This window comes from Larus michahellis, chromosome 15 (genome assembly GCF_964199755.1).
Source record: "Larus michahellis chromosome 15, bLarMic1.1, whole genome shotgun sequence".
Classification (NCBI taxonomy): domain Eukaryota; kingdom Metazoa; phylum Chordata; class Aves; order Charadriiformes; family Laridae; genus Larus; species Larus michahellis.
The window spans coordinates 9,564,860-9,588,396 of record NC_133910.1 but is presented as its reverse complement, the minus strand read 5'-3'; the positions used below and the strand labels follow the sequence as shown (position 1 = coordinate 9,588,396).

The window sequence follows — 23,537 nt, the reverse complement described above, 5'->3', positions numbered from 1 at the left end:
GCTGACTTGATTTTATGTTCTCGTGTCCATGTTAAAGTGAAAATCTGCTCTGGCTCTATGGGGTTTGGCTTGGCCTATGGAAAGCAAGAATAAAGTCATCACCCAGCACTGGAGTTTTGCATCTTGAAATTGCCTTTCCCCTTGCTCCTTTTGCTACTGTCAGCAGTACCACAGCACTGCGACCTGATGGTGCTGATCCTTGTGTAGCAAAGGGGCTCTTTCCGTAGCATTTTACCTGTTAGGAATAAGTTTGGAGCTGTAGTCTGCGGGAGAGGTGTCTGTAGTCAAGAAAACTGATGGTGACTTGGAAACCCTGAGTTTGGGGAGCATCCAGCATTGCTCATGTGGCCACTAGCTCTTGGAAACAGTAGAATGGCAGGAAATTTTCTGGAAAGTCTAAGGTAGGTAAGGGCAGGTAAGGTAGGTAAGAGATGCTTAAGAGATGCTTCAGACTAGTGCCAAAATCTCCTCCTTTTGTTACCTGTGAATGCTCAAGTGTTATCTACTGGCTTTTCTTCTCTTATGCTTTTCTGTTGTATATTTTCAAGATGAGGCTTCTGCTGCAACAGCAGGTTTTGACATCTGTGATGGCTTTTTGAGGAAGTGCCCAAAGGAACCCGTGTTCTAATTGCACTTTTTCTTCCCAGTGGTAAGCAATGATTCACTATCACAATTCTTTAGTAAGCACATCGCACAGCGGTGTTCCTCGTTTTTTTTGTTTCGTTTTTTTTTTCCCCATAAAACTCTTCAGTATTCTGTTTACTTACGGATTAGAAAAATGTCATAGGGGTAATGGAGGAAACAAGAACTTTGTTTTCAGAATAGGAAGGTCAAATGTTTACTGCCTCAGTATCGTTCATTCCGTCAATAACAAGGCAATGAAAAACAATATTCCAGCACTGCTTGGAGCACCCTCTCCTAGTCTCCTTCTGCACATCTAAGCACACCTTTTGGAGGACTTGGCTTTGCATTTTCCTAAAGGCAGCTGTGGGAGAGCTTTGTGCTGGTGTTTTCTCTCCTGCACAGCGTGGCCATGGCATGGGTTTCTGACGTGGCCTCCTGCCTTTTGTCAGCTTTATTTTGGAGTTGGTGGGACTGGCATGAGAAAGTGGTGGTGTCTTTCCTTGGCTGCTGTGGGAGGAGTTGGTCAGCTGGAAAAGTGTAAGTGAAAGCGAAGCCTGGGTTGGCAGGAGATGAGTGTTGTGTATGTCTTATACAACCTGTTCGCATTTAGTGGTCCAAAGGAAGTAAAGTCTGAAATGAATCATTCATCACGAGTCCTGTCAGGCTCTGCTGAAGTTGCTGTGTTATCTTTCCTGTTGTTCATCTGAAATTGTGGACAGCTGAGTGCCAGCCTGCTCATGTTTTTGGTGACATAGATGGCACTAATGAGTTGCTAAAAGCAGCTAGATGATGTGGGGAATAGAGTTTCCCATTGCGGACTGTCTCTAATTTGTTATAGAGGACCATATTTAAATTTGTATCTCCTCTTAAGTCATTGGGCAGCAGTGATAGCCAGGGTAGCTTTTGTTCACGCATCCAATATGTGGCATTAATTCCCCTCCGGACTAGATTGCTCTTGTTCGTTGCTTTTCCTTCATGCTGTTGCCATAATGTGAAATACTGGTGCTTGCAAGGACGTGGCTGTGTATTTTTGCTGAGAGCATGTGGCAGTTACGTTCTTCCATAGCCTTAACTATCATTTTACTAGTATGCTTTTGGCTTGATTTAGACTGTAAACTCATCAGGGAATGAGTCATCAGGCAGTGGAGCTGGGGCACTCGCTGCTGTGCCGAAGCACCTCTCCTTGACACTTTCCAGCTTTTAAAGGTTGGGTTTGACCTCTTAAACTGGGCGGTGTAGTCCTGCCTCTGCCTCCCTCCACTGAGGGTCCGCATTTCGGGGACTTTGGATTCACCTCTCTCTTGCCTTGGTTTGATCTGAAATAGTCTGCATCTGTCAACCGACTGGTAGATGTTGCAAATTCATTAATAAATATGTTCTATTTATTTAAATATCTTTTTTTTTTTTTTCCTTCCACGCCTTCCCCTTTTCCACACATTTACTCTTTTAAAAGAAGTTGTTACGCAGCTCTTGGTTGTAGTGTGGGAGCTCTGTCCGCTCACAGGAATGTGTGCTACCAAAATGGCTTTGTTGTTTTTATAGAAACCTTGCCCACACACTCCTCTTGCTTTCCAAATATCTATAAATCCCTGCAGGATCCTGCTGACATCACTGTGGGGATCCACATTTATTTTGTGATACTGTGTAGGGGTTAGAGCAAAGTAGAGTGTGGAGTCAGGACAGGCGTGTTTTGGCCCCATCGTTGACTCCAATCAAGTCTGGACATTTAATACAGCAATTCATGTTATTTCCAAATAAATTGCTACATCACTGTTCATTTGTATTTTTGTACTAGCTCTTTAAGCTGGTTTATTTTACATTAGGTCAATTTGATCATTTTGCTATCATTGCTCTTTTAGTTTTATTTTTCTGGTTTTGCACTTGCTTTGCCGCGTTGCTTGGTGCCTCAAAGGTTGGGGATAACTGTGTGTGGGTTTTGCTGGACTAGAAAAATTATTTCTATTGATGAGTAGTAGCATGTTATTCACAGGTATTAAGGTGTCAGCATAATTTGCGTTGATATTAGTAAAGCATATTGTAGCTTATTTTGAAATACTGTAAATATTTGTGTTTCTTTTCTGAAACAAACCGTTGTATTTGTGCGAGTGTCTGGTGGTAAACAGTTGTCTTTGAATGCTGATGAACTGGTCCATGGTAGATATTTTGAGCTGTGTTCTGCATAATTACTCTTAAAAACGGATAATTTGAGATGGTTGTAAAATTATGTTTTACTGAGTTCACGGATTGCTGAAAGCTAAATTGCATTCTGTGCCTCAGCTGGACTTTTTTGTTTCTTTCTTTTAATTGCATTAGCACTTTAACCCCGGGACTTCTCGTCATGGCTGTGGCTGATTGGGAGGGATCTGGTGGTAGATAGAACAGATGCTGCATTTTGGAAACATAATGTAAAGGCCTTTGCAAATGTCTATTCATTCTTTGGTTTCAAGCTCTCTGGCACAAGTGCTGTTTTATTATTATCTAAATGACCGTGTAGTGTCTGCAAAACAACTGTGAGATGGACCTCGGTTTTAGGGGGATGGAAAGACCAGTGCAGGGCAAGTCTTCCCTAGTCTGCCCATTTCTCGTAGCTGTGTGGGGAGAAACTGCTCAGCCAGGGATCAGTGTATTGCTGTGGAGCCGGGAATGCCTGAAAGGCACCTGGTGGACTATAGCAGAGATTTTTCAGACAAGAAAGTGGAAATGAAGCTGTGGAGCTGTTGTCTTGGAAAGTAAAGTGTATTTTTCCTATCTCTCGCAAATAGGTGAGTTTCTGTTCTAACAGTGTTGTGTTAATCTGAGATCAGTGCGGTATCTTGGCAGCCAGGGGAGGGTGGGAAAGAAATGCAGGGTGGGCAGGAGAGAAGATTTTTGTTTGCGTGAGTAAGCTTATGGCTTTTAATAATATGGTAGTACTGAGTTTATGTTTCAACACTGATGTTTATTAGAATAATAGGAAATTGTTACATGGAGGGCAGAGTATAGTGTGGAATGTGATTTGTCTCTTATACAGAGCTTGCACGTTTAGTTGTAATTTTCTTGAAAGGTTAATTTCCAGTTTCTCTTCAGAACATTCTGTGCAGGCCTTTCTGTAGGGGAAAAAAAAATTGGACCCAATTTAAATAGACAAGTCTTGTGAATCCTGAAAGAATTTGGGCATTTAGCCCAGGAAAGGGAGAGTTCTCTGCAAGAACTTCATTAACCCTGTCTGTCATCAAAATAAGTAATAAAAGTAGCTATGCAGACTTTATAAAGAACAGATCTTTTTTGTTTTAACTCGTAGCCTTGATCTGCAGGGCACTGGTGAATGAATCTTGTTCTTTAAGGAAAACTGTGCCAATGTGGGAAAGGAGATGGAGATGTGTTACAGAAATGTGACACAGTGATACAGAAATGTGGATATGAACTAAAGAGCTGCATTAACTTTTGGAAAACTGGTGCCATTAGTTCCAGATACTCAGGAACACGGAGGGAAGCCGATTGTTTTATTTAGTATGGATAAGACACCTTATAGCAATATTCACAATATGTTCTTATTTAGCATATTTTGGGGCAGAAAAAATACAAACGTATTTCTAATGTAGCTATTTTTGTAAGTAGAAAGATGTTAAATCTTTTTACGGGGAGGAGAGTTTCTGCTTCCGTTTGGCTGTTACTTGCAGGATGCAGATGCTGGGAAAGCTCTTCCTGCAATGCTGGCATCTGGCTGCTTGGAAGTTTTGCATAGGGGTTTCTGAGCTGGCTTTGAAGTTGCCTTTGGATTTGAGTCATATGAATCTGTAGATTGGCTGGGCTGCGTAATTCTCGCCATCATTTCCTCTTTCTTCTGATTATGAGAAACGTAAATACTTCAAGCTGCTGTTCTGATTTTTGAAGTTGGATGAATGTATATCTATATCTTCCTCTATTCCTTTTCCCTGTATTGGAGACAGATCTTGTTGGCTGTTGAAGACTCAAATTCATGTCTCTAGAGAGAAACTGCATGAAACAGCAGGCCTCAGGGATTTTGAGCCTGTCTGACATGGGCTTGCTCTTTTACTTTGGTCTGGCTAAGCTTTCCTTAAACGTTTGGGAAATTGCAGCGGTATTTCTGAAGCATCTTTGTGAGGTTTGCTTAATATTTGTCAAGTGCTTGGAAATGTGCTAATTAAAAGTATTTATCAGTGCTAAGTGGTGGTGTTTCTAATCACATATGTATATATGTATTTATAGAAAACTTTGTTAGGATTAAGGTCATATGTTTGTTAAGCTTTCTGAGAACAGACCAGGCTGAACAGTTCCCGCTTTGGGGGTTTGGGCCTGCAGCAGCATAGCTTAATTAAATTAAATTTTTTTTTTTTGTACTTTGGATGTTACTTCTGGTTTTGTCTTACTGGCTTCCAATGATCTGTTTGCTTGTGCTCTCGTTTGAGATGGCTGGTTGCTAAAGATATCTTGATAGGAACAAACTGTGGAAGTAGTTTGGATTCGTAGTTGTATGTGGTAGAAACTTGTTTTAGCAATTGGCTTAAACTGGATGTTTTCGCCATAGGTTGGGAACAATCAGACTTCTCTAATACTTGATTTTTGGCTCTTCTTTTTTACAAGGGCTCTTCAGATGTTGATTGAGAGTGGAAACTGTTTGTATTTCACATGTAGATTGTCAATGAGCCAGTAGTACAGTAAGTTTGCTTACTTATGTGCAAATAGCTGATTGTTGCCTTGATGCGGAAGGGAGAGCGTACAGCCAGCGCGATAATGAAGCTGACATTGCTGGTACAGACAGTGCGCCTTTCATAGCTGTATGTGATGTTACGTATTTCAGTTATGATTTAATGATGTGAAAATGTCTGGCAGTTTCTGTGAACATATACGTTATGAATACATTTCCAACCTATACTTAATCTTTCCTTCATCAGAAATGAATGAATTCTGAGAAGGATAACACAAATGTTCTTAAATAATTTGGCTTCAGGCTTGAAAGCTTTATTGCATTATAAATTAAAAGGTGAGCATGTTGTTGCATGCTTAGTAAGCAATACAGTAAAATTCCAGGTAGATTTAGTATGTGTTTATTCTTAACATGTGTTTCGTTAGCACCAGTAGTGGCCTGAGAGGTCTCTCTCTAATGTTTCAAAGGTTGTAAAAATGAGTATAGTGAATACTTTTGGAAGGCACAAAATTGCAACTAGAAGAATATAAATTAAGGTATGTTGGCTTCTTTCTTTATTTGAAACATGCATAAGTGAAAACTTGTTGGGGAAAAATGCAACCAGCTGTTGCTCTACTGTGTTTACAGTGTTATCTCTCTTCAAAGGAACTATTGTTACTTTAAATGCCACTGACTGCTATCCATCCTCAATTTTGTATGTGAATGTATATTTTGTATTTAGGTACGTCTTATAAACGTTGTACATAAATATTTACATGTGATGTTGCATCTAGGAAATTCTGTGTGGTGAAATGAGAGAGGAATAGTCCAGTTAGGCTGGTGAAAAGGAACATTTACCTTATCACATTGATTACTTAGTCATAACTATAAATCACCAAGTACTCTTGGCACTGATCCTAGGCCTGGTTAATAGGAGCCCTGTTCAACCATCCCTTGTAATGGATGGATTGAGCTACATAGCATCTGAAGTGTATTCGGAAGACTTTAAAAATAATTAAGTCCTTTGATTTGGGACCAAGTTCTAGGGAGCTGATACTACAACATGGGGAGCAGGGGGGAAAGCCCAACCTTTAACTCAAGTTAAACCTTTTGAAACCAAAATCAGAAGTAAGCTAACTACTTTCCTGGTTGGTGGTGAGAACTGATGCAAGCAATGGGCATAAGAAATGGCCTGTCAAAAGTATTGTATAAACTCAAGTAGCATCTTCAGACATAGTAATACAGTCGGGGAGGGGAGAATACTGTGTCAGACCTTGCCATTTTCAAGTCATTTTACTAGATTTGTCCCCAAACTAGAATACAGAGTATTTGAACTTACTTAAAATGGGAATATGGACGTGAGCTGGATGTAGAGAGTGATGTGATTTGAAAGAGACGGGGACGTTTGACACAGTTAATTATTGGTAGGAAGCATTTGTTTTATTGACATCTACAGTGAGATGGCTCCTAATAGCTTTAAATAGTTGACTTAATGTCATTTTGCTTCTAGGTAAGGAAGAGTGAATTACAGTTTCTGTCACAGCATTTATTTAATGAATATCAGTTGTTGACATAGTATGAAAAAGCTCTAGGGCTTTTCAGCCATTTTTCTGAAAGATTCTCAGTGGATTTGGGGTCTCCGAGAAGCCAGCACTCTGGCACTGGCTGTTGAAAATCTAGTTTGCACAAAGTCTTAACAAAAGATCTGCTCAAACTCTTAACACAAATGCATCTGAACCTGCTTTCAGGGTAATTCCAACGCTTGTAAAATGGAAGTTAAGATTAAAACAACATTTTTATGCTCAGCGGTCAATTTGTTACAAACCTCCTCATCCTTGTTAGGGGTTTTTAAATTGCAGGTACAATTTTCGCTGAGGGTCATGACTTGCTTTCTGCATTTTGATTGGGCGGCAGCTACTTGTAAAATTTTGAATGTATAAGTACACTTTTTTATTTTCTTATCGTGAGGTCAATTCCGTATTTTCAATATTTGTAACTTATATTAATATATGAGTTATATAAGGAGGGATGAGGATATGCTTCTGAAAGTTTTAAAAAAAAATCCATCTGTTAAATGAAATTCAAATAAAGGTTGATTTTAAAAAAACACAGGTAGGGTCCTTAGTACTTACAAACACTGATAAAGAAAAGTTTACTTTGAAACACAGCTATTGTCTTTAACTGCATTTGGTGACTGATGCTTTTATTACTTGCCGTACTAGATCCAGGGCCTGCCCTTCAAAGCTTTCCTGATTAAAGGCTGGGAAAGTTGATTTCTGCTGGTTTTCATTTGTCCTTTAGATTTTATGTCAATGAGGATGAGAAAAAGTTATATTAGGTAATATATTAGCACTTTGGTCATGGATGGCGTTACTAAATCTAACAAAGTTGGGTAACCGAGCGATCTTAATATATTGTTTTTAAGAGTCTGTTCACGCTTCCATATATTTAGTGCTTTCTCAGGCTTTGCAGGTGTCCGTAATTCATTCTGTGTTAGTTTGTGTGTGTATATCTGTAGGTACAGTTTCATCTTAATGCTAAGCCTCATATTCTAAAATGTTTTACTGGTGATATATCCGCATGCTGTTTATCAGTTCTGGCGTGAGTTCCCTGGTTGGGGCCTGGAGCTGCTGGTGGGACAGAGGGGGCCGGGTTCAGCCCGGTGCCCAGTGCTCCCCCACCTCTGCCTTCCCAGCCAGCTCTTGTATTGTAGTATTTAACTCTGCTCTTCTCTCCCGGCTCATGTGTTTCAGTGGCATTCCTCATGTTGTTTCCTTTAACATTCGTATTCATTTATATTTTTTTTTTTTCAGTGTTGGCAGGTGTGTATTTCACATTAACATGAGGGGTTTTTTGGATGTTAGACTGCTATTTGCTTATGGTAATTTCCAGTCATCATAAGGTGACTGTTGAGAGGGATGAGCAGAGAGGAAAAAATTGTCAAGCATTTACAGTAAATACTCTCTGCTTTTGGAAACGCTGTCAGGAGTTTAATTGTTAGGTTCAAGTAAGTTTGTCATGTGCCAGACAGAATCAGTCTGCTGTAATGAACGGGTTACGCACTTCACCAGCAAAAAGGGAGAGTGAGAAACCAAGGGATGCTCAGGATTTCCTGTCACCTTGCACTGCAGAAGGAATGGGGTAGGCTTTTTAACCTAGCCTGTAATTAGGTTTTGCATGGAAGCATATATTACTGTGCTTGCTTTGCCAAAGCTCTTCAGTATGATGGATGAGATTTAAAGGTTGATCTGACTAAATTGCAATGAGAATACTAACGACAAAGATATTTCTGTTGTGAACTATTCCTACCAGACATCATAGCTGTGACAGAAATGGTGTAAGATAATGGACAATAAAAGTCACTCGAAAATAATACTCTCCTAGGATTGGACTGCCTTCCCCACAGCATGTACCCTGAACCACGGCTATAATGTAATCATAAGCCAAGATCATCATTTAAATATATAGGTAATCTCGTATAGTATCCTGACAGATTTATTTTATGAGCAAGCAAGAGGAAGAATATTATTGGGCAGCAGAGAGGAAGAAGGTGTTACTGATGTGGTTGTGTTTATTTCGTAAAATAGTTTGCCTTGCTGCCATGGATGGGGAGCCTGCAGTGGGGGTGTGCGGGTGGCGTGGGGGCAGCAGAGCCTGCACTCTGTGCACTGGGGGTCTCGTTCACCCTTAATCTCCATTCTTTGTGTATGTTAAAAAATGGACATTTGTGCAGTAGTTTAAGTAACGTACTTGTCTGTGTTTAAGCAGCTCGTGGGTTTCTGGAACTGTGTAAGACTTGCCTTTTTGTTTTGTTTTACACAAGGTACTCAAACAGAGCCTCCCCCCAAGTCCCCATGTAGCGAGAGGATGTGAGAGGGATATAGTAACGGAGTGGAAAAGCGTGTATATTTATCGCATGATATTTGAGGGCATTGGAGCAGGTCAGAGGTACAAAAAGCCCCGTAACATTTCCAGGAAGGGCACAGCTGCCCCCACTTCACAGCCAGGAAGGCTGAGATTCCTCGGGATGGAGTCATGTGGCTTTTACAGTAGGAAGTGGTGCAAGAGTGGAAAACCTCCTGGTTTATTCTGCAGAATACTGTTGCTGGCAGTACTAGGGAAAGCTGGAATTGCCATGGCTCGTTCTGTGTTAACAAAGCTGTTTGCTGTGAGGTCTCCAGTATGTGTCACAGGAAGAGCTGCTGTGGCAGTGCCACCCCATGCCGTGTCCCTGGTGTTGAGGAGGGCTTTGGCAGTGCCGGGAGCACTGGCAGCACCGGGCGCAGGGAGCAGTGGGGTGTCTGCAGGAAGGCGAAGAGTGTTGGTACAGAAAATGGTTCTAACACTGAGCACTTGGACTGACGCTTTGCTGTCTGCTTCAGAGGTGGACGGTCCTATCACGTTGATTATACATCTGGGAGCAAATAATTTGGCCTGTAGTTGAGTTTGAGGCACCTGGAGACACATGGTGAGACCCGATTAGGCTGGTCACAGCTGTTTCACCGAGCCGCTGTAGAGAGGAGCTGCACCCGGGGCAGCAGGCTGTGTGAGACTGAGCGCCAAGATGCTGATCAGGTTCTGCTCCTTAATGAGTGTCTCGTAACTAATGATCTTGGCCTTTGCTACCAGGTGCCCTGGGCTGTTCTGCCCTGAGAATCCCACCTGTCAGGTACTGGCGAGGTACCACGGGGTTCAATGGGGGTTTGGGTTTTGTTTTGCTTTCTGCTGATTCAGGCCTCAGAGGGATGGGATGGGGCATGAAGACGGTTAGGTACCCAAAGACGAGCTGCAGCCTGGGACGTGGTAGGGGAGCCAGCTGCATGAGAGGGTTTTTATTTTCTCTTGCTTTGTAAAAACTCCAGGTTACCTGTGAATCCTGCCAGTGTATGCGTTAATAGCTGTACTGCAGGAGGGTGACAGTAAGTGGCAGGATGCCTGATGACTAAGATGCCAGTCACTTATGGTACTGTGTGGATGGGGCCTTTTTTTTTTTTTTGGTGTTTTAGCATAGTTGGACATGAGTTTTGTGTTTCTCCTTTTTGCATTATTCCCCTATGGAGTTGAGAGCACATGGCGACAGACAAACCTTCATCAAGTTGTAGTTTGAGAGAACAAGCTGCTTATCCCACATGGGCTGTGGTCATATTCCCCACTATGTTGTTAAACTTATTCTGAATTCTTGGAGAGTAACTGAATTGCCTGCAAAACTATTGAGATACGAACCTGAAGAAAATGAGGTTCCTATTGAACATACTGCAGCTAATATCCAGACTAACTTCAGGATTAGTAAAATGTAGCTCAGAACATGATCATTTCCTCAGGAGAGTGCATGTATCTGGAATGGGGGTGAAAGTCACTGGTTTTAAGCAGTTGTATCAGACACTTGTTGTGTTCTTTGCTCAACGTTTTCATGTTTGAAAAATTAATTGCAATATTGATTCTGTAGTTAGACTTTTTAGAAGAGAGAATCTCAAAAAGCCCGTAGAATTTCTGACATAATAAAGTGCCTTTGTGGTGTTAGCTGCTATTCGAAGGCCCTCCGTGAAGCCCCTTCCCGGGGATCCCCCTTCCAGGCTACCTCTAAGGAGTGCTTGCCAGGAGCCCAGAATAGCCGAGCTGAGGGCCCAGAGCAGGACACGCTGTCCCATAGGTGTCAGCAGCCTCGGAGCTGGTGTCATGTGAGTCGGGCCGTATCTCTTTTCAAAGCAGATATTTTGTTCTTACTTCTTCCTTTGCTTCCAGCTGTAGTGCTTTAAACAAACAGGGACCAAACCCAAATTCTCCACCTAATACATTCTCGTCCCCGCTTGTGGCAGCTGGGCTGTTCTGAGCTGTTCATTGCTTTCCTGTTGTCTAACCCCTTGCGGTAAGTAATTGTACCTTGAGTTTCCTTATGGCAGCTGGAAAATACGGTTCTCTTAGGATTGTCCCAGATTTGTGTATGATCAGGTGACTCAAGTTCTTGTATTCAGAAATGCCTCCCTCTTCTCTTTTTGAGCTTTAGTCCTTTCCAAAGACAGGACGTGGTAGATACGATGTTGGATCCGTGTTAGACTACAGATGTTTCAAGTGACACCGCCTGGACGTGCCTTCTATCTTGAGGCTGTAAATGTGAAATTTCTGAATGCCTCTGGAGGGAAATGGTGAGAAGTGAGGCTGTTAGTGGCCTGCAGTCCCCAGCGGCGTTTTCTCTGTGCTTCCGGGCTCAGAAGAGAAAGAATGTGTGTTACGTTCTCCCTCCCAGTAAACAGCCTTTCTTCACGTCATGAATAATAAAATAATTAAGATAATTTTGGCAGTGTAATGTAGAAATTTCATATGACGTTTTAATGTTGATATCAAGAGCCATATTGTTATTTTTTAAGTATTCACCTGGTTACTAGTAAACTTACAGATGCCTGGTGCTGAAGGAATCTTAAACTTCTTCACGCTAATAGTGATGATCCTTCTCCCACTGGAGTTTCATAATACCCACTTCGAAAACCTTTTTATTGAGAGCAACCCATGTGTTAGCCTGTTTACATGCAGCCAGTACTCCAGCTCTCACAACTCTTTTCTAGCGAGTGTTTGTTAGAGTGAACATTCATTTGCTTAAGCACCAAGAAGAGCCTTTTCTCCGCTTTCTCCCCAATGCTGTGTGTGCATGTGTTACCATGGCTGGTGTTGGGAAAGATCTGCCACAGCTAAAGGTTTATTTCACTGACAACTGTTAAAAGAACCAAGCACAACTTGCTACAGAAATCCTCCTGCATCATATTTTCTTCTCCACTCCCCCAAATATTTAAAATACCTTTGTATTTTAAATTAAGAGTTAGTCATTGCCCAAGTGCCAGGCGTGCTCTATTAATACACTAATGAGGTCAGGTTGTGCTCTTTCACTGAGTGAATACTTGCCAAAACTCTTGAAACAAGTTTCTGGAAATGCTTGTGTTGGCCACTAAATCTTTACTTGTCACCGGTACACTTCTAGTCATGGCTAAGGACAGCAAAAATGTGACTCTAAATGACATATTACCTAGAGATGTGTGGATACTGAATAACTAACTGTGGGTAACATCATTAAATAAGCCCCAAAAACCTGCACACTTTGTGGGGAAAGGGCGTTAGTGTGTTTATTGTGCCTGTTCTGTATATGCTGTGAATGAATTCTGAGGACTGGCTTTACTGGAGGCCAGAGCCTGGCCCCAGAACTGGCATGGAGCAAGGAGCACTGGAATCCACTCTGAAAGTGTCCCCTGAAGAGCTGATAAGTTACCAGGATTTATCCCCGAGTCAGGCTCAGACATGGTGACACTGATAGGTTTTTGTTTCCTAGAAGGGCTAGAAAACATGTATATGCCTGGTCTCTTGTGCTTGTGTAAACAGAAGATGTATCTGGAGGGCTTTCAGCCAAAAGCCCGTGACTGCCCTGTTACTGTTTACTACAGCATTCCCGAGACCCGTGCAGACCTCTGTTGGAGGGAGGATTAGTTAATCTGGGATCACAGTGTTGTTCCGGCATTGGGAATGTCTCGGCTGCCTGATGGGCAGCTCTTTACAGCTTCACGGGACAGTGTTTGAAGGTGAGCAGACTGACATTTCAGATGACTGCGTGGTGCTGGGCGAGCAGGGAGGGAGCTGGGGCGAGGGAGAGCCTGGAGCCGTGCAGCGTGGGCTGGCGTCACCGCGGGCTCCTGGGCATGGTGGCTCGTCCTGGTGCCGAGGCACGGCGGTTGCGCACACACACTCGGAGGAACGTGGTATTTCTGCGTGGTGGCGATGAGCAGTCGAGAGCAGTTGTACCCATACTGCTGCCTGTTGGACTTGGATGACATTTTCTTATGTCCAGCAACTTATTTAAATAACGACAAACCTGGTACATCCACTTAGGAAAAGAAGTTCCTTTTCCTCACTCAACCATTGTGCGAATTTCACTTTTTAATTTTCTCTCTCTCTTTTTTTTTTTTTTTTTTTTAAATTTAGTTCTAAAAAATGGAAACTGACTACCACATTTCCGATTCCTTCTAATTGGTTTGGGTTCTGGTTGATTATAACCTCTCTCTGGAGCCCTGTCACCCAAGTACTCATGTCTCTTCTTCCTTCCTGTTACCCACAAGCTTTTGCTTGGTTTTCTAATACTGCTCAAAACAAAACTAAACTCGTCATACTGTGAAATAATTTGGTTCAAGGTAGACTCAAGATGTGATGTGTAGAAGTTTTATGTTACAGGTGCTGCATTTCACAGCTCTTCACCAGCTGTGTTACCAGCACAAATGAAGATTAAATTTTGTTTTCTGTTGTGACTCAGAACTTCACAAATTAAATCTGCACTTAAAGGGAGGGGAGACTGAATTGGCCTCAATAGTGTGAAGGGTAATTTTGGAATGAAAATGAAGGATCATTGCATGAACTTATTTTTGCATCCTTACAGTAAGCTCTGTGTCAGATAACTCTTGCTAGATTCTCTTCTCCAGTGCTGCATCCTTTTAATTTCTGTAACTTTTGTAGGAAATTCTGCTGGACAACTGTGCTTAGTAATTGCTGCAGGTAAAACTGGAACAAATTCATTCATGGAATTGTCCCTTGTTTGTTTGTTCCTAGAATAATATTTTGATCTCCTGGAATCTAATATGGTTTCTAGCTACTGCTTCCTGTGGCTTACCAGCCTGCAGAAGAACTCTTAATTTGGGGGTGAGGAAGAAAGAGTCTGGGTAAAGCTGCACTTCTAGGTTCTCTCTGGCCAAAGAAAGCTACAGCCGTCTGGTGGGACTTTTTGTCATTTTTGTTTTACAACTAGAAAGGTGCTTTCTTGGAAACTTTTCCTGGATTGTCCAATAAGACACCGGAGGGCATCATCTGGGATCCGTAGTTCTAGGGGAGGTCATGCTAGCTGCTGTTACAGTTGACAAAAACAGTATCTTTTGTGATTAACATACCACTGACCAAATAAACCCATTTTCTGCTATTTTGCTTATTATGACACGATACCAGTAATATTTGTGACATTGGTATTTTGGTTTTGTAATCTCAGGAGAATGAGGGTAGCTTTGACCTGTTGCTGCATCCCTTCAGCTTGCGGGTGTCAGCGGGTGCATTCTGGTCCATCGGTCACCTGCTGAGCGAGCTCCGGCAGCTGGTGGGAGAAAAGGTGTTTTTTTCCTTCTGGAATTGTATGCATGAGTCACCGAGGGGAAAAAAGGGGAGCAGTTGGTTCTTGATGTACAACCACACATAGGCACATCCCTGGAAAGAGTTTCTTGCTGTCAGTGATGGATGGACAGTGACTAGACTTCTCTCTCCCCTCTTTCTTTTAACCCCATCAGCACCGAGAGGCGGAGTGTGGTATGATACCATGGAAGGGCAGCACAACCACCCGCATCATCTAGGGGACCAGAACAACCCTCTCTGCAAGCTGCCAGGGCAGGAGTACCAGCATGATCCTCAGGTAAGTGCATGTGTCTCTTTAATTTTTCTCCTTCTGTGTTTTCTTCCCTTCCTTTTATAAAGGTCTATAGATTTCTTAGCATTTAGGCTTATTGTGGGTTTTTTTCCCCTCTTTTGTTTATAGTGCAGTTATAGCAGTTTTAGGGTATATCCAGTTTGGGATTCTGCCAGCTAGACAGAGTTTCCTGACTCCAGTTTTTTGACGATAAGAGAAAAAGGAAATAGTTTGAATTTTGCTTAAAGCAAGTGTTTTAAAATCAACTTATAAAAACACGTACTGTGTTGGCTTTCTCTTCTCTTTGATTCTTTGAAGAAAAGGCCAAAGAAAAGCAGTCAATTGTGTAAGTGAATAAATGTATTTTATCTCCTTTATAGTTCAGTAATAAATGCTGAAGAGGTAATTACCAAATACAAGAAAAAGTTCCTCCTACATGAAACTGCAGGCTCTCTGACTTCATTTCCTGAGAGTCTCTGGAATCTCTCCCGCAATGTATTTTGTCTGTGCTATTATCAATTTCATTATAGTGGCTCCTGTCTCTCTCTTCCCTGCCTTTCTGCGGGAGTGGGCTAAAACTGGGGTTAGACCTGTATTTAAAGTCATGTCGATACCTTTGCTGTAATCCTGGAACTTGTATTCAGTGAACTCTGGCTGCTTGCCTTTTTTTATACTGTTTGTCTGGTTATCAGAGCAATTAAGTTTTACTTTTTTGTGTTCTAAGGTGTAAACAAAAATTGTCATGGAAAAGCTGTCAGGAGGAGTATTGCAGCTGTGGTGTAGCGTTACCTTGGGGAGGGGCCCGTGGGTGTGATTTGTCGCTCCAGATGTGCAGTGTGGGGGTGCCCCAGCTCCCTGGAGAAGAGGAGGGCGTTGGGAAAATGGACCGAACGTAGCGCAGGATTTGGGAAAGTAGGAAGTTGCCTCCACACAGGGTACAACGATGAATGTGTCTTACGCAGCACTGCTGGGAAAGGAACCTTGTATGGAGCAAAGCCCCCCTCTCCTAATGCAGCAATTTGTCATATTAAGTCATTTAATAATAATTGAATCCCCTTGATTAATCTCCTAGAATTAGCCAGTTGCATTTTGAGCAATTAGGGTTAATTACCGCCTCATTTGGCAGGATAGAGCCCCTGTAATTATTTCATGAACAAGATTAGGAAGTGTTCCTGTGCAGCAGATACATTCATGGCATCTTGGAGCACATGTTAGAATTTGTAATGACATAGTTAAGTGTAATTAGTAGCTAATAATCTGCTTTCTGCTGTTACGCTGATGCTGAGTGGGCTCATTTTGCTGTATGGTCATTGTTCAGTGAAACCTCCCCTCCACTCTGTTAATATCGAAGTTGTGTTAATGGAGGTCTCTGAGTATATTAACTGTTCTGAGAATGATCAGTAAGAAAAAAAAGACGAGTCTCCCTAGCAAACTTGATTTAGAAATTAAGAAAAATGGTACTGTTTAGAGGGCAGGCTACCTTACCTTGATGGCATGATATGATTGCTTATTACATATTTCTAATTTGCCATTTTGCAGGAACATAATTATATATCATTTTCAATTTTCTGCTACCTATTACCTGGAAGAACCCAAAATTACATCATTTCTTTCTTCTGAAGATAGAAGTAGTGCAGACGTGCTATACAGTAGCTTGTGGAAGAGAGAGAGGTTTGGGAAGGAAAAATTGACCAACCTTGTCTTACAAGAAATGCCATGAGTGGCAGGGATAAAAGCTTAAGCAGAAGAAAACAAAACTTGAGCTTCTAGAGTCTTGGATGAGGAGGGGTTTTGTATGGAATGGCCCTTTCTTCCGTCCAGCCCTTTCGTTCCAAACTACTGTGTCACCCCCAAAGAGACCAGCGCAACAGTGTGATCCTCTAGTAGAAACTCTTCCTGTAATTACGCTGCTTCCTAAAGCCTTTTTTGGTTTTTTGTTTCATTCTGATAGAAGTGTTATTTCTGTTTTATAATCAGTTAGTATAGAGCTACGAGTATCAGACTTTTCTTTAACTACTATAATTTAGTAATCAGATGATACTTTTGAGTAATGCTTCATATTTAGAAATTTTCTAGAGTAAGTGAATATATAAATATAAAAAAGGCCCAATAAAATCACAGATCTAGCTTCTGGCTCCCTTACCTGCCCAGCATTACCCTGATGAAGTTCGTCATCAAGAGGCAGAACTTCTGGTAATGTTCCTGAGTGAAAGTGTCAATTATTTAAGTCCCCAGATTACTTAGCGTCTATAGCAGTAAGCAATAAAAGGTATTTAGGAGTAAATCAGTGATGTACAAATATGGAGCTATAATTTTTGACTTAGTTTTCTTACTAAATAAATACAGTAACTCACTTTTAAACACCCTTTTTGTATACTCACACAGCAGCAGAGCTGTTTGTGGTAGTGTCATTTTGGTCCCCGAATTGAAGGTAGATTTGAAATGGTCATCTAGCAGTGAAGACTCTTCAATTTGTGGTTTTCTGAACCACTTAGATTATTTCTATGTTAATATTAATTTCTTTGTGAATATCACCTTGGTCTACTATTTTTCAAGCTGGTATTTCTGTCTTTCCTTGTCATAAGCTAGTACAAATATCTGCTGAATGGGATGATGTAACTTTGAAATTCAAGCCAAGTTCTTCAGCAAACTTTAAATTCTAGGGAAGAGGTGAGGTTAAGGATATTTTGTGATGGCTGTGTAGTCTAGTTTTGAAGCTGCAAATTGGAAAACCTGATGTATTCTTCAATAATTACTTGACTACCTGTTTGAAGGATAATCCATATTTTAAAAGTTTTCTCATCTGTTGTGAACTTAGAAGTTATTTTTTTAATCAATCTGTTCTAATGTGTTCTCATAAACTCACACTGGAATTTCAGCCTCAAAGTATGCAAAATTCTTTTCAGGTAGGTATTATTGGATGGAGATGGGTGTATAATTTGGGACATCATAAAGAGGTTTGAAACACTGATGTTGATAGTAAATCATTGCTTATAATGCGTATGTGTTCAACTGGAGGGGCTGAAGCTTCCCCATCTACTGTCACAGATGTCTTTTAAAGGTGAAATTAGTTTACAGTAAATGTCATTCAGATGAAGTATGCACTTTAGAAGCAAGGAAACCATTCCTTTAAAATTAATGATGCATTGCAAATATCAGAAAAAAACCTTATATCCAGTGTAAAGATAATTAAAATTCAGGTCAGAAGTGTATGACTTAGTCGGGCTAAATTTTTTAATGAGATTTCAGAAAATTAATTGGGCGAGTATGTTTTTACTCTTCTAACGAATATTTCATTTCATGGCTCTACGGCAAAGATGCTTTTATTGGCATCTAAAATTATAGTGTCTGACATTTTAACTGTTGGTTAACCGATCTTTAACAATTTTTAGGTTGATTACAAATAATCTAAACATCTCGTCACCTTGTAGCCATTTGTGCAGACTGATGACTAGTACCGGTTTTCCATGTGCCAATCAGACAGCAGTAAAACAACTGACTTTATTATTAATTAACATTAGCACTCTGGGTTTATATATTGTGCAATTAGCAGTGAATGTTGCCTTTTTTTCAGCTCATTCAGGCTTATTTTTTTCCCTGCCTCTGGGAGAAGCAGATCTACAGGCATTGCTCTGCAGAGTGTTAGTATTTTACTGATATTTTTGTCTTCAGTCTCTCAGTACTGCCCTTGGCCTGACACATTGGGCAGCGGCTGCAGGAAAGGCTACTTGGACACTTTTCTCAGGACTGTTCAGGTTTTCCCTAGCTCTTAAATAACTACAAAGAGGTAAATTTATTGGCCAAACATTAATTGTTCTGGAGACTGAAAGTCTTTCTACAGAACAGTTTTGGTTTTTTTCTTATTCTTCCTTATCCCAAAATACAAATTCTGAGCTGGACAACTACTCATTTAAAAAAATACAAAAACCGTGTGCAGGTTATGTAGCTGTCCTACCTGCGTGTGGTTACAGCAGCGTATGAAGGATTTGGAGGAAATTATATCAAGTCTCCAGCTGTAAATTTTGGCATGTTTGTATTCTCACATGCTCAGTCCCCTGCGGTCAGGCGCCCCTGGTAATTCTGTAACCAACATCCCCAAAATGTGGACACGTAAGTAGAAACTACATCCTATCACCAAGTGTATAGCAAGGAACTTTACTAATACTGGCATCCTCCATATTTGCCTGAGTTGCTGTATAATCTGGTATAAAGAGACTCCTGTTAATCTAGAATTAAGTTTCTTATCCTTGCAGCATATCTGTTCAGATGTGTGCAAGATAGTATAACTGAAGTTTTTATTTAATTGGATTTTTTTGCAGAAAATCTCATAATGCTTCAAAATTTGAGGCTGAAAGTCCTGGCAAACTTCTCCCTTAAGTATTGTGACAAGGGCTGTCATTGCATACTCTTGCCAGCTTTGAAATTTTTGCTCTCGCATCAGTGATTACATCTCAAAAGCGTGCCAGAGATGTTGTCCAGAAGAGCTTATTCTTGGAATAATCTCTGCATTTCTTCTTAAAAATGAATGGCCTCTTTATTTGAATGAGGAATTAATTGACTTTAATCTTTGGTTTTTTTTTTTATTAACGTAGTAGTAGAAGAACGAGACTTCGTTGTGTGGATGACAAGAACAGCCTTTGTCTCAAAACTAGTTCTTCCCAGACTGTCCCCTTCCTACAGCTGCCCTGGGAACAGCAATGTGCAAATGGCCCAATTTGCAGTGTGTCTTTGGAGGTCCAGTGGTTGGAGGTGTTTTTGGTTTGTTGGTTGCATTTTTCTCCCCCTTTTTTATTTTATTTATTTATTTATTTATTTTAAATTCAAGCGCTGTCATTGACCTTGAAACCTGTTCTGCAGAGACAGTGGCTTGGTTTTACTGTATTCGTGCAGACCTGAACCCTGCACTGAGCCTGAATCTGTCCTGAAAATGAGAACATCTATTTTTGATGAACGGATTTGAAGATGAGGGTGGTATCTCATTTTACGCATAATCTATATCTGTATATGAAAAGTCTGAGATTTGCAGAAATAATGATCATGGTTTATTTGAATGAGTAGGTGTTGGTTCTGTGACAGCTTTATGAAAGACTGTAGTGGTTAAATGTGGAAGGACTTGGAAAAAACAAGAGTTCCCCTGTCAAAAGTCATGACAGAAGTGAAATGTATGCAAAGGATGGTATTCTGAGGAGGCAGATATTTCTTAGCTATTCTAAATGTGTCTTGTAACGGTATTTAGGAGAGTTACCAGCTTAACTTTATGTACAGTAAAGCATGAGAGGGTTATTTTTGAATGGACACAGGGGGCAATGGGCTGCTGTAGTCAATAGGGAGCTCCCTGGTACGGGCTGGTCGCACCCGAGTGTGCTCTCTGCTTTATACCCGAACCAAACATCTCCGAGCCTGGATGAAAGGTCCATTACTTTAATTAGGTCTGATAGGTTGTGATAGCAAATGCAAATCTAGGTCATTGCATATGTAAATGTGCAGCTGTAGTCCTGGAGAATGCCAGAACATATCAGCTGAGGTGTCCAGTCATTGCCCAGCATTAACTCCAGCGCGGCAAGCAGACTTTATGTGCTACCATGGGAAAGTGGTTGGGACGCACATATACGCCCTGTCACTTGCCTAACATTTATTTATATTTTCAAGTTAAGAAGCTGCTAGATACCTCTTGACACATGCTTAAAATATTAATTTACACTTAAACACTCTTGGTTTAAACACACAATTTAATAATTTATGAAGGGCAAATGGATACCATCCTTGATTGCAGCATGGATTTCTTCCTTAAAAAGAAAGTTATGTGGTAGTTGCATCATAAAATCTTGCTAAAACTGCTACCTCTATTGGGAATGTTAACTCCAAGCTAGAAAAGCTTTTGCTCAAACTTTCTTATTACTCAAGAAGAGCGTGGCTCAGGAGACACACCTTCACAGTTAAGGGAATGCTTTGATTCCATTCTATTTTTTAATTAGGAAAAAGTGTTCTCTACTTTTATATACTGACACCTTTGTTTTGGCTGGGTAAAGCGATTTGACTGGACAGCACAATTGATTTGCTTAGTGGCTCATATTTTAAAAAGTCAGGAAGTGGAGATGTTCCTGGTTAGTTACCCGTCGAGTTGAACGAATACTTGTGTTCAGACATTCTTCTGCTGATTTCATCACACACAAAATGCACATAAACTAATGTTTAGCACTCCCTGGCATGAGTATTCCTGTATAACTGTAACGTATATTGATGAGTATTGCTGTTTATCAAGTCCCTGCAAAGAGAGATTGCAACCAATTTAAACTGAGAAAGCTGCAGGGGCCGGTTACTTTGAATATTTGTTTGTCTGCTTTCATCCCATGTTGTCTTACTTTGTTGATAATTTAGTAACTTAGAGGGGAATGTATGTAAACAATAAAGCAGTGTTATCTTAACATTCTGCTATTGTCTGATGACCCATAGGCTACCTTTTTCCTTATTGGTGAAAAGGGTACTCCTGTTTTATTGTCTAGTATGCACTGCAAAACTTAGAGAAACAAATCCTGAATCTTCATTTTAATTTTTATTTTGCTGTGTTACCGCTTGCAAATGCAGTATAACTTTAGGCACAGCACAAGTCCCGAGCCTTGGTTGTGGGTGATGGAGGCTGTGCCAGCAGGTGGGTGACGAGGCTTCTTCAGAGTGTGGGGGAGACCAGAGGGATCCGAAAAGGGAAACGCTCCCTGGACTGTTTAGAGGAAATACTTGATGAAATCAGCTTCCTCTTTCTGTGTGACTCACCTTCATGAGTAGCTGATAATTCTAATGCAGCCTTCTTATTTGTGTAGGTCATGAATTAAAATTTTTATTGTGTCATCTTTAGCCCAGAGAAATGAAAACCAGTTCTCATGGTGTGAGAATATTTAAATGCTTGTGGTGATAGATGAAAAAACTTACCTGTGGCCTTGGCATTTCAGAAATAATTATTCAAAGTGTTGTTTCATCTGGAAAGGAGTGGGTTTGCTCTTTTAGGGAACTCAAACTGAGAAAGCTGATGATCGTGATGGCCTGGAGTTAAATTTCTGGTTATGTGCCTACTTGAATTAGTGGGCATTGGCTGGGCATTATGGTATTGCATTTTTGTCTTCTCTGGAGTTCATAACCATCTAAGCATTTCAGTTTAGCAACAGTCCTCCCTTTTCATAGCCGCAGAGCATTACCCCCAGGATGTTCTCCGGGGCTGGCCCAGGGCGGTGGTGTGGAAGCACGGGACGAGCTCCAGCAACACGCGGCCTCTCGCTGACAGAGAGACGAGGGGGAGGGTGACAGCAAAAAGACCTGATAGTGTCTTCACTGTCTGGTTTGCCGTTTATGTCTGCATCTCTGTATCATCAGCATTTATAAAACATTATCATTTTTCTTGAGTATGCCTGAGGTAGAGTAGCTTTCCGTGTGGGGATTTCTCCTGCATTTGTTGTGATAAAGACGCTATAAAGGTGACAGTTTTCAAAATAGCTTGTCTTGGTTGATTGATGCAGTTTGTGGGTCAGAAATTACTATTTAGGCACTTTATTGGTGAGTTTTCTTAAAAACATTAACTTTTACAACTTTGTTTACAAAACCTCTGTCAAATAACTGTGACTGTAGTTCAGAGTTGCACGGAAATCTGGAAGCTTTTTCCAATGTCTCATTGATACTTTTTATTGTCTGTTGAATAGTAGTCGTTTTTATTTCTGTTGCAAAGAAAAGGAGTCCAAATTTATTTACTCATCAAAATAAATATACACTGCAAGAGATCCTTGCGCACTCTTGCCAGTAGTGCTGGCAAAAGATGCTGGGCTGGAAGCTTTACCTGCACTTTAAATCATACTTCCAGCCCCAGCCCTCTGTTCGGAAAGGGCAGAGGTAGCAATAGTCCGGGTAAAACACCCAGCCCTCCTGGCCTGCACCCCCTGGGACCTTCTGCTGGGATCGTCTGCTAAAGATGGGGCTGTGGGCGATGGCTGCGTCCCTGGGAAGCCTTTCCCTCCCAAGGACGGTTGTATACTAATCGAATTGCTGTTTGGTGGGTTTTGATGGGAACTCCTGGGTATGCTGAAGCTTAAAAACATCCTACTTGTCTGTGCATGGCAACTTTAAGTAATTAATTTTCATAATTCCTTTTTCAAACATTGGTTAGTGGTCATGTTAATTGCAGAAGAGACCAGAATGGCTCTAGGGAGCAGTTCCTGGTCCGTGGAGTCCATAATCCTCGTTACGCCGTGTCGACCTGCCAGGCTGGGTATTTACCTGGGACTGCTGGGAAGCAGCACCAGCATCTCCCAAGTGACAGGAGCAGGCAGTGTTGATGAGAGGGTGTGTAACTAGGGAGACAGGAGCTTGGGACTAATTAGTTACTTACACGGAAGGCAAGACATTATTTCCTTTTTTAAAAAGTCATTTAACTTAATTCAGCCTATGTTACTAATACATGTACTAGGAATTAATGCATTTATGGCCAGAATTATCAATAGACTGATCAACCTAGATTAAATTCTTGACCATCAGAAACGAGAGCAAGAGGATGTGCAAATTTGGCAACTTTAACTCTGTTTGGTATGTTTTTGGTAGCTCTTACTAGTTACATGCTTTGGTTTTAGTTAGTATTTTCACACAAGTTGTTAGAGGGGTGTGTGCTTGCGGCCGTGCACTGTGCATCTGTATTGTGGCTGCTCTGGTACGGTACTGTCTGGGCGCACAAAGAAAAGCCAGACTACGCCAATGCCCATTGTACGCCAAACCAGCACCAAATTTATTTGTCTGTCTTGCTGGGCAATCCTTACTGTGAGGAATTTATCCTCCTGAATATGATCAGTCATAGAAACCGCTTATTGGCAGTCATAAAGAAGACGGATTGGG

The 23,537-nt window shown here is 41.1% G+C and overlaps 1 protein-coding gene across 3 annotated transcripts in view; it reads left to right on the top strand.

The window, feature by feature from the left end:
* The window catches only part of NEK6 (NIMA related kinase 6), a 62,295-nt gene that overhangs the window by 8,495 nt on the left and 30,263 nt on the right, over positions 1-23,537 (top strand). The window contains exons 1-2 of one of the 3 annotated variants that reach the window (XM_074609349.1): positions 10,986-11,117; positions 14,554-14,675. In XM_074609349.1, the coding sequence (XP_074465450.1) occupies positions 14,583-14,675 (93 nt within the window). In that variant the 5' untranslated portion in view covers positions 10,986-11,117; positions 14,554-14,582. Of the gene's footprint in view, positions 1-10,985; positions 11,118-14,359; positions 14,379-14,553; positions 14,676-23,537 lie in introns of those variants that run through there. The other 2 variants (XM_074609350.1, XM_074609346.1) reach the window with 2 other exon arrangements.